The sequence below is a fragment of the Heterocephalus glaber genome, unplaced genomic scaffold (assembly GCF_053883595.1).
Source record: "Heterocephalus glaber isolate CG9 unplaced genomic scaffold, H.glaber_assembly_v1.0 deba00001461, whole genome shotgun sequence".
Taxonomy (NCBI): Eukaryota; Metazoa; Chordata; class Mammalia; order Rodentia; family Bathyergidae; genus Heterocephalus; species Heterocephalus glaber.
In genome coordinates, this window is record NW_028258308.1 from 37,599,481 (window position 1) to 37,614,347 (window position 14,867).

At 40.1% G+C, this 14,867-nt stretch overlaps 1 protein-coding gene across 11 annotated transcripts in view; it reads left to right on the forward strand.

Annotated features, from left to right (window-relative positions):
• Unc5d (unc-5 netrin receptor D) overlaps positions 1-14,867 on the forward strand; it is a 546,216-nt gene that overhangs the window by 457,714 nt on the left and 73,635 nt on the right. For 4 of the 11 annotated variants that reach the window (XM_004855394.4, XM_087217280.1, XM_004855396.4 and 1 more), the window contains 2 exons: positions 10,112-10,258; positions 13,918-14,295. In XM_004855394.4, the coding sequence (XP_004855451.2) occupies positions 10,112-10,258; positions 13,918-14,295 (525 nt within the window). Of the gene's footprint in view, positions 1-9,356; positions 9,372-10,111; positions 10,298-13,917; positions 14,296-14,867 lie in introns of all 11 variants that reach the window. The other 7 variants (XM_013076085.3, XM_013076086.3, XM_004855392.4 and 4 more) reach the window with 3 other exon arrangements.

Genomic DNA, 14,867 nt, shown 5'->3' on the forward strand with positions numbered 1-14,867 from the left:
ATGGCCAATGAATACTTGTTATGTTTATAATTCTTTTAAAATTCTTAATGGACCTTTTAACATTAAAGTGATAAAGCAAGAATTTTGCTGATCAAAATAATGTGAACATTTAAATTTTTAAAAATGTATTACAGTTAAAGATGTACTGCTATTAATCATCTTCAAAAGATTCCCCCTTTCTTTGAACACACCCCATTGTTCTTGCCACTTTCTGAAGCAGTTGTCTAAGTCTTCTTTCATGAACATCTTTAGTTTTATTATCACGTCTGCCTCAGTCTCCTGAATTAATTTGAAATGTTTACCCTTCATTGTCATTTTGACTTTGGGGAAGAGCCAGATGCCACATAGTGCCAGATCTAGCCAATAATTAGATGAGAACACACTGTAATGTTTTTAGGAGCCTGTCTTCCTATCAGATGGCACTTGGCTATAACATTCACCAGTTTTTCATGACGACTTGTAAAGGTACTCATGAAAGTAGACTTCCACAAGTGCTCCAGAAAGTGGCAAGAACAATGGGAGAAAGGTGTCTGAAGTGAGTGAGATTATCTTGAGAGGGATTAATGGCAATAGTATTTTTTGTGTAATTAATTTTTAAAAATTTAAACATTCACTATATATTTGAGTCATAATTCATATATAGTCAATTTTATTCATTATACCACAGACATTTATTGTATGCTTGCCCTATACAAATAATCATGGATCAGTGTAATGTGAAGGAAAAATAAGAAATGTATTCTCCTCACCATTTTAATACCATATAGCTGACAATTGATTTGAGAAAAGAGGAAGTAGGGAACAATTTTGAACAATCATCTGTACCAGGCACTAGGATAAAGCTCAAGGTGGTTGGAGCTTGAAATAATTTTTCCCAAAGAATGGTCTAAATGTCTCCCTAATGTCTGAAAAATAGGTATGCTCTTTTCCTCACTGAAGAAAATTCTACCCTGCAACTTTTCCCAAAATACAATGGCTTTATAGATAGGGGCATGATGTTGATCCCTGTCCTTCATGATCTCCACCAGGAAAGGAGCTGCTCAGAGGATGTGGCATCCACACTCGATACTTGGACATGGTCTCTCGGGCTGTGCAGTCTTGAAGAGGTCCTTCAGCCCTTTCACTGTGGGCCATTCCTTTAAATTCTCAGTAGACATTTGGGCTCTGCTAGACTCACATTAAGCTAGTGGCACTGATGCTAATCTTCTAGCCACCCCCTAAAATACTTTTCCCTTATGATGTCCATCATTTTTCCTCATCTCCTGCTAGTTATTTTCAATTACATAAGTACAGTACTTCCCACAAATTGCATGATTTGCTTTGTCCCTCAGAATCGTTTTCTCTTGTGAATCAGTTCAACCCACATATATGTGCAACATTTGTAATTTTACCATTTTCAGTTTTTTTATTATGTAATTTATAGCTCATCATAAGTGGATGCCTTTTTTTGTACCATTTTCAGTGGTTGAAGTTACTCCGCCCTTAATGGATGTAATGGAATTTTGCTCATGAAATACCTTGGAAGTGATTTCTTTGGCATCCAAATAAAGCAGAGTACTTGCTACAAATGTGAATTCACAAGCCCCAGCTCTCTGACTCATTGGAACTCACAGTTTATATAAAGAGTTTATATCTTCACTCTTGAGAAGATAAAAATTAAATAAAGTGAAGTAATTTTCTCAAAGGCTGGAGTTCAAATTCTGCTCTCTTTTTTTCTTTCAACTCATCTCCCTACCTGATGGGGGAAAATGTGGTTCCTTTGAAGTTGCCAGGTAACATGCAGGACCTTTAGTTGAACTTGAATTTCAGGTAAATACTGAATTAATCAATTTTCAGTATAAATATATCTCAAATAATGTTATTGCATAAGAAATACTTATGCTAAAATTATTCATTGCTGAGCTGGGAATTTAGATATGTGTGTGTCCTATATTTTTATCTGCTAAATCTGGCAACCTTACTAAGAGGAGAACTAAAACATATTTGAATTTTTACTATCAAGATATATTTTATAAAATATAAGATGCCCTTGATTGGCTATGTTGGAAGAAGAGTTAAAATTAAGCCAGATATCAGAGGAGGGAGGCTTTCTGTATAAATGAAAAATCTGAGGAAATAAAGAAAAGTCTGCAGATTTGTCCAGAGACTAGGGTCCATAAAGATAAGAAATGGGTAAACGGGGTTGAAATATAAGTTGGGCTATAGCATGAAATATCTTGAGCAATAAGATACCATGTCCACCTGGGAATGGACTCAATACATACTAGCTAATCTTTGGAAGGTAGCAGAGTGGCCATACCAGAAAGAGAACTCTTTTACATTCATGTATAAATGGCTCACAGGGATCAAAGCCTGGGAGTATGGGAACTGGGCAGAAGAGACTGCAATGTGGGCATCAGTTGGGTCTTTGATTGAAACTGAGATATCACTGGATGGGCAATCAATGAGGCATATGAGTGCTTTGGGTCGGGAGACAAGTGAAACAAAATCAAGCATAATTGTTTGATCTCAATTCTGGTCATGGGTGGCATCATTACCGGAAAAAAGAGGGTTTAGGAGGAGAAAAGATTTTCGGAAGTAAGAATGGGAAATCTAGAAATAACGTGATAGATTTGAGAGGTTAGCACATGGTGCTAGTGATTTTATCCAGCAAGCAGAAAGGAAATACAGGGACAGATCTTCAGAGACAAGATGAGACAGGAGAGTTCATATGAGGCTGGGCAAGGGCCAGGGAGTAGTTGGCACTGTCGGCATGTGAGTGATTTTCCAATTAGAGGAGGCTAGAGGAAGGGAAAAGAGCCAAGAATTGAACTCAAGCCTATATTTAGAACTAGGAGAATTAAGGGTAGATACCAACAGCAAGTAAAGAGCAACTCAGAGAATCAGAGGGGCAGCAGAACATATTAGGACATGCCTGTAATCCCAGCACTCAGGAGGCTGAGGCAAGAAGATCATGAGTTTGAGGCCAGCCAAGGCAACACAGCAAGTTCAAACCTATTTTGAACTAAATAACAAGATGCTGACTCAAAAAACAAACAAACAAAAAAGTTGAAGGGTTGGTGTTTCTAAAAAGAAGGTTGGATACTCTTGTCTATTGCTACAGAACAGAGAAAAAGCATCAGACAGAGCATTATCATTGGTGCAGTTGTAAATGATTTTCAAGAGGGAACATAGGTTTGGGGAAAGCCTACTTTAAAAAGTAAGGGAAATCACATGATAAGACAAAGGGAATCAGTTAAATAAATTATCACAAAACCTTTCTGTGAACTAGCCAAGTATAATAGAGAATGAAGTACACATGTATGTTCTGATAAGAATGATCTACTATATATGAAAGGAAGTATAACATAAAACCTTAAGGTAAAGAAAGAAAAAGAAAAATGGACATTTGCATTTTTTTTCCTGACTTAACTTACAAAGTACTTTCCAATGACTACTCATTGTATAAGTGGTAATTTGAGGGAAATTCTTTGTATAGTATGATATTTGTGTACTTTCTAAAACATTTTCTAATCCTATATGTGTTACTTCTACTTTTCTTTGTATTTTTAACAGTGACAAGTGCTAGCTGGTTGGAAATACTGTGCAACGGGTATTAAGAGATTAGGAGATGCTTAATGTTTTGAAAATGCTTATAGGTCTTATAAACAAAGAGCTAAGAACTCAGCAGATGTAATGACAAAAGAATGTATCTTGGAGAAGTTGGTCAGAGTGTAAGTGGAGGGAAGGAGCAGGGGAGAGGGACTGAGAGCCACTAGACTGTTTGCAGGCAGAAGGCAAGGCTTAGGTGTGGAGGAAATTTTTGAAAATGCAGGTCCAAAGGACAATAACAGATAAGGCCATGGGCCTGCCAAGGCAGCAAGGGGCTGGATGAGAGGGTGAATGACACTGAAGAGGGGCAGCTCAGAGAAAAGGAAAAGAAAACAGATGAAGGAACAGAGGAATTTGGAGGTGTAAGGGAGTGAGCTGCCATAGGATGTCCTCCATCTTCCCAATGGGGAATGTAGAGAACTTGTTGTGATGAAAAATGGTATTTGGTCATAGGATGTGAATAACATAACCAATGAGAAGCAGAGAAGGCCCAGTTTCAGGAACTTGGTGATATCAGCAAGGATAGTAGTCCCTGACTTCCTCCAGCAGGGTGGGCTGACTTGAGTGCAGGTGTGCACAGTCCAGAGAGGTGAGGAGGGGACACAGTGAGATGGTGAAGCAGTTTGGGGCTGAGGTGAATGCGTGTTCAGATCCTGACTTAAGTTTTCTAAGGGTGAAGCCTGGGGAAAGTCACTAACATACTAAACATCTGTCATTTCCATAAACTGAAGCTGACATTGCAGGTGCACAAAACCAAGGGCAAAGTTAGTACTCATTCCTGAGTCACTTTTTCTACAGAGAGGTCATCCGGCAGCCTGATGAGGCAGACCTGTTAACAGCCAAAGAGGTGGTGACCACAAGCACTATTCTGGCACCAGACTTCTTTGGATGGATTCCTGGCTCTGACACCTGACACTCATAAGGCTCTGGGCAAGACAAGTAATGTTCTTGCTTCCCATTACACATCTCAATAAGGACATTTGTATAAAGTTGTTGGAAAAAGTAAAGGGGGCAGTAAGTATAAAATACTAGAATGATACCAGGTTAATGAAACAATGCTTGGTATATATTTAAGACTTGATTGCTGTTGTCATTAATTACAATAATAAAGCAGCATCTACAATAGCAATTGTGAGATTTTCAAAGATGAAAAATTAAAAAGACAGAGATGTTGATTCATTAAGGGGTTATAAGATTCTAAGGATTGCAAATACAACTAATAATTGCTTACTATACTATGGTTGACCATGGCTATTTTCTGTTGAATTAAGAGAAAAATATATTGCTTCTTGATGATAGTAAATAGGAACAAACTCTAACAATAGCTTCTCTTATATCATATTTCAGCATGCAAGGAAATATTTGGGTAGGTTTCTTTTTATCAACAGCCCTATCTGGGCAGAGGGTACCTGCTGGAAAGACACTGCTTGGCCTACAACTCAGTACCTGACTCTCCAGTCTTCCACTGATTTGCCTCTTACAGGCTACTCTTTATGAGTATTTATCATGCAGAATCCCTAGCAATCCTATGCCTCTTACATATACCAATTCAAGTTTGTTTGTATTTTTTTCTGCAATGGGAGCAATAGTTCTTCCACAACCCCTAATAGGAGATAAACCAGAATGCTGTGAAGTACTCATCATGCTCCTTTGTTAATTCTCTATAGCTTATTTGAGTTCTGCAAAATAAATTTCAATTTGATATATTTTAAATTCATAACATGGGAATTGAGTTAAAGTTCCATTAGTAAGAGGCGGTAATATGTCTTTCACCTGGGAGTCATGTAAAACAAGGAAGGCAAATCAAGTAAACAGCACTTCTCTTGAGTCTTTTGAGGACACTAGTTATTATAAGTGACTGCAGATGATTATAAATTCATAAAGCCATCAAATTTGTTATTATCTATCTCTGGAACTGTGAAATTCAAAGGGGGTTGGAAAGGCCATTTTGTCCTTCTCACCAACTCTGACCAAAACAAATAAAATAATTGCAGACTAGTATAAAGTTATGCTGGTTTTTAGAGACTTTCTGAAAGGATATTGCACAATCTCCCTCAGAAATATAGCTGGGTTTTTTTTTTTAACAACTCTCATTGTGGAAAAGATCATTTTAATATCTAACTTGAGTCCCAACTGCTATAATAAAAGGGCATGTCCTCCTTTTCAATCCTTGTTAGAGATGGCAAAGTGTTGGTCACTAGCTTCATGATAAATAACTGGTCATTGAATACCTACTGTGGGTCTATTCTGTTGTTAAAACAACCCTTTATGCATTCGGATAGCCATGAAGTCACTTTACAACTCTATTTCCTGGCCAAATGAACCCATAAACATTTTCTCCCTGGGGGTCCCAGTTTCAGACTCTCTGTTAATCTTTACAGCCTTTTACTGCAGTTGTTCTGCACTCCACCCAGCAGGAACCACATTCCTTAGTAGTTGCTGAGTAATTTGTAATAGAAGAGATTTTGCAATCAGTTCTTTTGGTTTATTTTTTCATTTTGTTTTGTTTATACCTGTAGAATGCACATAACAACAATTATTTTTTTACTACCACATGTGTAATCCTTCCAAGCTTTGCCTTAAGATTTTGTAACTCCTGAATAGAGGAAAATAGACAGGAAGAAAGCAGGAAAGACATCAGTAACATATTGACACAGAAAGCCTTAGTTATGAAACAAAGTCAGAGAAAAGTAGGATGTACCCACAAAAAGAACAGCCCTCTCTGTCAGTGCTTTTGTTCAAAATCACTTTGAGCAAATAAACCAGCAACACTGTGTGTTGTCAGGAGAGCTGATAGTGATAAGCTTATGTACAATGGAACTAAAAAGGCAATTCTTATAGCAGGGCTTTCAAAATAAAGCTAAGACTAGTTTCTTTAATATTTCTCTCCTCACAGTTGGAGATCAGGCAAGCAGTCAATAAACAGTTTTATACAATGACTTGGAATGTTCTGTGGGAAATTATAGAGCTAATACTGCTTAGGAAGAGTTGAAAGCACTTAGAACAAACCAACTTTCTGTCATTCTAGCAATTAATAATAAAAAGTGTGATCCAAAATAAGATGTCAGAATGCTAAGCAATGTATACAAGAGTTGGGAATCCCACAGATTGGTGGCATTGGCTGGACTGGCCCTGGCAGAGTCACCTTGAGGGAGAAGGACGGTGGGCTGGCTCCTGACTGACAGGCAGACAGGCACAGACTGGGCAGAGTGCAGAAGGTGGGTCACACCGACCACTGCCCAGGGCCTTTGTAGTCAGGCATCCACCTGGCTGGTAAATTGGTCACCCTTGAATTTGGAGTGAGAGTGCCACCATGGGCTGAAATCAGAAGCTCAGGAAAGGATGTGACAGGAGCGATCACTCCTGGGGCGTGACTGAGCCTGGCAATCATGTGACTGGGGTAATTCTCTTGGGAGTGAATGGCAGTGGTTTTCCTCAGCCTGTCCAGTACCCTGATATGAGCCGAGTATGTGCTTGCACACACACAGATATGCATGTGATGATTCTGCAGATACCATCCCAGAGCACCTGTGATAATTAATGCACATACACACAGCTTCTTCCCTTCTCCCATGATGCCAGCATAGAAAACATGGAACTATACTTCAGGGCCTTCTGGAGCAAGTTCTGATGGCATTGAAGAGAATTTCTATAACTTTTGTGAATTCATGGAAATTCTCACAGGGAAAGCCAACTCTGTGCTCTTAGAAAGCTTAGAAAACAACAAGATAGGGGGAAAACAAAGAAAAAAGAATGAGATGAAGTATAAGCAGGTAGACAGAGAAGAGAAGAAAGAAGAAAGAAAAAAGAAGAAAGAAGCACAGTGATTCAGCTTTAGAAGAATTTGCTCTGTGGGTAAGGATGTCTGATTAAATCTCTTGAGATATAAAATGTGAGTACTTGTGTGTAGCTCTGCAGCTGCTCCCAGAATACCGGGGTGTCAGCACTTGTCTTTTAGAGGAGAAATGATGGGAAATATGGGCCTTGGTGACTTCTTCCACACATTCTCATTTCTTTTACATGGGTGGTCCTCAAAAGTGTTTGTTGAATTAATGAAATTATTATATTTTGAAGTTTGGAATCCCCAAGACAAAGTATTCTTATAAAGTCAATACCACTTTGCTTTTGTTTCTATAGGAATCTCTCCCTGGCTCCTAGCTCTACCAGGGTCAGAGTGAGCCTCATGGGCGGCCAGTGCCCCATGCAGGTCTTGCTCCCTTCTTTCCCTACCCTAACCCCAAAGTCCCTCTACTTATTCTTAAATTTTATAATTTGTATTTTATTCTCTTGACTTAAGTCAAATGGATTCTACAAGTTTTCCTAGGAGGGGAAAACACTGAGCCATATCAAACATTATAACTTGGTCTGAAATCATATGCAGGATTCTTTGCTAAAAACAGAATTTGTATCTGGAGAGAGAGAATTCTGATTACCTGAGTAGTGGGCACACGAAGGGTAAAGTGGGATTCAGGGAAACAGTGACATCATGTGCCTCCTCTTCTGTTTTGTCTCATTAGGTTTCTGCACAGTGATCCCCACTTTCTGCTCAGGCTTTTTGCCCTGGTCATCCTGTTGGCTTGGGTCCTTCAGGGTTTAGTACCTGGGAAGCTAAGGGTGTCTTTGTCTCTGCCTTGCCAACTCAGCAGCAGAACAGCTGCACTCAGTACACCACAGGCTGTTCCTCTGTTTGTGGTCATTTCCTGAGCAGGTATTTCTCCCTAGATACACCTTTTAGGATGGTAGCATCATCAGTCAGCAGTGCTCAAGGAACTGGAGGGAAGGGAGGAAGGTAATCGGTCCAAATTCAAAGTACCCTCACTGCCTGATGCCCTGGCATGATGCATCTGCTATGTTCTGTGCCCTCTCTTTGTCCTAGGTATAATTATTCTCTCCCACGAACTCCACCGAGTAGAGGGAGGGTGGGAATATGTGTAGATTGATGACCGGCCTTCTCCTCCCTCCAGATGACATGGACAGATATGGGGATTCTGAGTTGGATGTTAGTCAGCATGCCCATGGTGGTTAAAGGATTAGCCCTCCATCCCCATTCCTCCCCTATTTAGATGTTCATGAAGTTGGAACCAAGGACTGCATGAGACTTACCATGCTGTTGCAGTTGTTGAGCATCTAATAAACCTCTGACCTTTCAGAAACTCTTCTTTGGGTGATTGCGCTTTCTCTTGCTCTTTATTTGTATGTGTTTACTGCCCTATTCTGAACTGGTTCTGCTTGATTTCCTTGTTCACACTTTAATTTGGTAGCACCTTATTTTACAGTCCACTAACTTTGTTGAAAATAAATTCTCTTTACTTGTGTGGTTAGTATTACTCATTTGGTAACATAAGTACCATATTAGGGTGCAGTGAATGCATAGTTTAAGTGCCATGCAATTACAAGGTAAATATATGATAGGTTTATTTAGTTCTCTTGGCCCAACACAGGATGACATCGTAATTACTTTTGGACCCATTAAGTGTACTTAGCACATAATCTGTAGGAAGATTAATTATGTAGTTAGCTCTTGCCACTTTCCGTTTCCACACACTTTCACTTTTACACCTCTTCTAGGATTACGTTGTCTCAGATAAATCCCCTAGGCTAAATTGAAATAGCCATTATGAATTGGCTACAGGGATAAAGCACACCCAGTGCACATCTGGAAAAGAGTGGAAAAGCAGCTGTAGCACATCCTGGGGGTGGTGAGACACCTACATTCTAAATTCAAACTAACGCTTTTATTTTTGCTTTGCCCATGCATTCAATAGGATGGAGTAGGAGAGGTATGGGAGAAACAGCATGTGCCCTCTGAGAGACCAGTCTTCCCCACAGTGGAGTGTTGGAGTCTAGTATCTTAAGTGGGGCCAGAAAGTAATTCCCATGGACATAAGAGCCCCTGAGACCAAGACCTTCATTTCCCACAGTAAACACTCTATGAAAATGATTGTATGTCCCATGAACTGAGGTTGTCAATGTTCTATGAATCTGAATGACTTATGTCAAAGCTAAAATTCCTATTTGTGAGCTCTGGTCTTCTCCAGACTCATAGACCATGGGTTAACTTCTTGTTCTACACCACTGTCTGTGAATGCATGTGCCCCGGGTCATCAAACAGCAGAGCAGTCCCACTTTATTTGTCATTTGTGTGGATCTGTCCTCTTTCAATAAAGTATAAAATACACTTTGAAGGTAAACATGACTTCTTAAAATATGTATGTTAAGGAGTTGTCTGTCTTGAACTAGAAAAGTATTCTTTGCAAAATTGATTCTCTCCAAGAGTCTATTACATGGTAAGCTACCTTAATGCAGTTAAGATATTTGACTAGCATCATTTTGATTTATACAAGGCATTTGAGAAACAGGATTATTGTGTGAATGAAAGTACAACTCATGGCTAGCTACATATGTCATTTTCTATGAGCAATAGCTCCACAAGTCAAATAGCATTTCATTTTGTATCCCAGGGTGGCTCTGTGGCACCATGCCCATGTTGGCCATTTAGGGATTCTCTTGTGTCTTCCAGGCATCGAGAATGCCAGCGACATCGCTCTATATTCAGGCCTGGGTGCCGCGGTCGTCGCCGTTGCAGTCTTGGTCATTGGAGTCACCCTTTACAGACGGAGCCACAGTGACTACGGCGTGGACGTCATTGACTCTTCTGCATTGACAGGTGGCTTCCAGACCTTCAACTTCAAAACAGTCCGTCAAGGTCAGCGGCGTAGGTCCCCCAACACCTGGTCCTCAGGACCAGCGACTACATTTGCACATGGAACCCAGAGTTCTTGGGGGCCTGTGTGAAGGTAGCTCTTGGCACTGGGAGCCGCTACCAAATTGTTCATACACATCAGCCCCAAGCATGAACAGGCAGTCTGCTGACATCCTTGGCTACCACAAGGTCAAGTGAATCTCAGGCGGCCATTATTATCATTTTAAATGGGCCAATTTCACCTTTGATACATAGTGAGCCTAATGAATTACTTTATCTCAAATTATCCAACCTTCTCTTGTAAGAAGGCTGATTTGAAGATACATATTTAATTTAGTTAACTAAAATATTGAATCTCCAAGGCTGAGGGCAAAGTCCCAGACCACAGCCTCCCAGGTGTATTTATTACACTAGATTTCAGTTTCTTCTATTTTGAATAAGTAAGAAGACTTTAGAAGATATATAAAGGGCCAGTTAGCCAGGGGAAAAAATGAAACTGCAGTGTAAATGACTCTTGGCTGTCACCAAGTCCAAGCAATCTTACGTAGCGAAGGAAAGAGTATCTATCATGTCAAACTATAGCAGTACTCATTTTCAAAACAGAGATCGCTTAATTCTCTTAGATGAACCAAATCTTTTCCTGATTTCAAGGTGGGGATGGGCTATTCATGACTTTCATTTCAGAAAATCTGAAACCATCACTCTTCAGATGATGTTTGTGACCTCGATCTTCACTATCCATACTGTCCCTCTGTTTCTATTTATTGTCAGTAAATCATGCCTAAGGCACAGGTAGAGAAGTCTCAGTGCTTAGCACTAACTGAATAGACAGGCCACTAAAGTAGAAATCCAAATCTCCTAGAAAAAAGTAAAGCAGAACTGAGAGTTGGGAAGGGACAAGCATTTCTCTTCTCGCCATTTATCCCTGGGGACCTCAGTGTTCAGCCTCCAACAGAGGTGCATGTTCTGGATTCAGGTATATGGTTGAACATATAAGATTTAATTTGTTATAAATCCTGTGAAGAACCATTTTTTATACTACATAGAAAACTAAAAATATATTTCCATCAAAAAACAGGATGTTAGCGTCTGAGACCACAAACACTTGGAAACAGAGGAACTACATTAAGTAGTGTGAGAGACAGTGTTGTGTATAAGTTCACAGGCTGTAAAGTCAGAGTCTAAAAGTTCTACACAACCTATGTAATCAATTATCCTGGAGTCACAGTTTCTACAGCTATAAAATAAGTATCCACTTAACATCCACCTCAGTGTTCTTAGGAGGATGAAATTAGAATAATGTGGATAAACCCTTGGCATATGGGAAGTGGTCATAAATGTAGTGAATGTAGTTCTAGAAGGTGGTAATTTCTTTTCACCTCAGAATAGGATGCCAGCATGCTGCATGGAGCACAAAGCAGCAAGTGAAGGGTGTGAACATCTTTAGGGAATGCTAGCTTGCATAAGCTTAAATGCATCTCCTTAGGGAGATACATCTAAGAGCTCATATGCACTGTGATCTCAAAGACAATATGTTACCTTGTCAAATTACCTGACCATTTCATTTATTTTTGGCCAAGAATCTCACAGAACTAGAGAAAGAAGAGAAAATCCTTTGGTAACCACTACTCTCCCTGTATTTGTTGTGGTGATGTATTTCACAGCAATGGTGGATGTCTTTGACCTCCAAGGCCTTAGAGCTATGTCTTCTTCTTGAGAAATATATCCAGGGCCCCAAGAAGTGGAACAGGAAGTCTGTTAAACAGAACATCATGGGCTGGGGTGTAGGTTAGCAGTAAAGTACTTGCCTAGTATGCATGAGGGCCTGGGTTCCATCTCAGCAATAGAGACAGAGACAGAGAAAGGGAGAGAGATACAGAGAGAGAGAGAGAGAGAGAGAGAGAGACAGACAGACAGACACAGAATATGAATGAATGTCATACTTAGAGTAGAGCATGGACTTTAAAATAGGTTTCCAAAGAGTAGATCTGAGAGACCCGGGGTGGGTGATTGGCTCTGACCAGACTTCTGTAGCAGAAGAAGAATAGCAACCAGTACTCTTGAACTGTAGACTCTATCAAATGCCCATCCTTTTTCACTTAGGCATTTTCCATGGCTTTGCTGTCTAAATATAGGAAATATTTTTTGCTTCTTTGCTTCATATAAGCTAGGAGGGCCTTTTAAGAGTAGACAAAAATAAGGCCTCTGAAGGTTAGAGCTTGAGATCAAATAGCCAAGAGGCTTAGGGATAAAATTTTGAAGTCTTCATGGAAACTTCTTTTCAGTTGTGAGATAGCTCTCTGGTCCCATTTCTTTTCTGGGAAGACCATGAAGTAGAGCAAGATCACAACCTGTAGAAGTCCATGTGGTTGTTTTTTTTTAAAAAAAAGCACAGAGCCTCTTTGGTGCCTGTGTCTTGGCCCACCAGCCCCAGGCATGAAAAAATATCAGGCATCATCAAAGAGCCTTCAGATCTCCAGTGTTATTTCACATCATTTGTGCATCTTTCCTGTGACTCTGGATCCGCAGAGCATCCAAACAAGATGTGGAAAAAGGCAGGGTTACAGATTTCCTGCTGGCATCATTACAAATTATGAAAATCGAAACACAATAGAGACTATTAAAATATGGCCTAGAATTGCAACATTTTTTCAAAAAATCATACTTTAAGCATTTTTGTCAGGCCCCAAGGAAAATTGTTTAATATGGTTTGGGTTTCAATTTGAGATGTCACATTGACGGACTGATATCGGCGGGAGGTTTCGGACTGAGGGTTATTTTGTTATTTACTAATAAATGAGATTACTTCATCACAAGAAAATATCACAGCATTTCTTTTTAATATTTGGCTGGGAAAAACATCATTAAGCCCCAATGGATGCAAAAGTCCAATTTCTTATATTTTTGTATAGATTATTTTTTTCATTTGTTTTGAGCTGCTCCCCATGCAGACTCTGAGTCACTCTCTGTCCCAATGTGGCACTTTCTTCCCTCGCAGAGTGACATATGTGACATTCAAGCAAATCAGCTACTCAGACATGGAGCGATTCATGAGGTTCCTTGACCCATTCATTCTGAGAGTACATCATTTCCTTCCCTGGCTTCAGAAAATGTCCCAAATTCCACAAGAAATGTTCTGGAACCAACAGAGCTTTGTTATAAACAGCACTACCTAGTCACCATGCTGTGTCATCACTTGCCATTTAAAATGAACAGATGTTATTTTTGCTCCAAACTAGATTGCAAAACAATTTTTTGTTAACTTTTCTTTGCCAGTTAAAATAATCACATAAACAACAGTACCTGAGTTAGTTACCTGACTGAGTGCCAGAAATATTTACTTTGAAAAGAAAACATAAAGACTTCAGAAAGGGAATATTTCACCCATGGCATTTAGAAAAATGAATGGGGAGGGGCCTCCTGATTCCAAGGCCTGGTCACGAATGGCCAGCCCTTCACAGCTGGTACACTTGCTCAGGGTACTCTGCTGGAACTGGTGGCCCAGCTCTGATCTGAGAAGCTTGCAATCACGCAGGTGGTTTTGCAGCTAGCAAAAGCACTCCTAAAAGGGTACCAGAGGTGTCTTTTAGTGTCTCAGTGACAGATCAATTTTCTTTTACCAGGTAACTCCCTGCTCCTGAATCCTGCCATGCAGCCAGACCTTACAGTGAGCCGGACATACAGTGGTCCCATCTGTCTACAGGACCCACTGGACAAGGAGCTCATGACAGAGTCCTCACTCTTCAACCCTCTGTCAGACATCAAAGTCAAAGTCCAGAGCTCCTTCATGGTTTCCCTGGGAGTGTCTGAGAGAGCTGAGTATCCTGGCAAGAATCGCTTGGGGACCTTTCCCCATGGAAACAACTGTGCCTTTAGTACAGTGCATCCCAGAAACAAAACACCCTTTATCCAAAACCTCTCATCACTGGCCACGAGGACAGAACTGAGGACAACTGGTGTCTTTGGCCACTTAGGGGGACGCTTAGTCATGCCAAATACAGGTAGGTGGTAAATGTATATCTATGTATTCTCTAGCACTTGTTTAAATACCTTTCATTTACATGATTACAGCCTGTCAGGTTCATTTTATGTTTACCATTCCCTTGTCAGAGCAGCAAGTATCATGATTCCAACAGTCTACTTCATGTGCACTGCAAACCAGAACCAACCCTGAGATCAGATCTTATAGCCTTCATCTCAGAACAGAATGAGCCCTGCAAGGGCCGATGCCCGTAGTCACTCAGAAGGTCTGGGGAATCCCCAGGGTTTAAGCCCCTTAAAATATATTACCTAGAATGTGATCAGGAAGCACCAAAAACATTCTGACTGACAAGCATTAAGTTGATACACAAGCACTGATATATAAGCATGGTTTACATCCTAGGCTGATCATCCAGTGAAATAACACTCAAATTTCATCAATAACTAACCTCTTGCAGTCTGTGGACCTTGTTAGAAATGCTACTTTCTAAAGAGCAATGATGAGGAATCATCGTGGAGTTGCTTTATGGAATTAAAACTTCATTCCAGGGCTATGACATAAGTGCCATTAACTCTGAAGCATTTTTTCCTC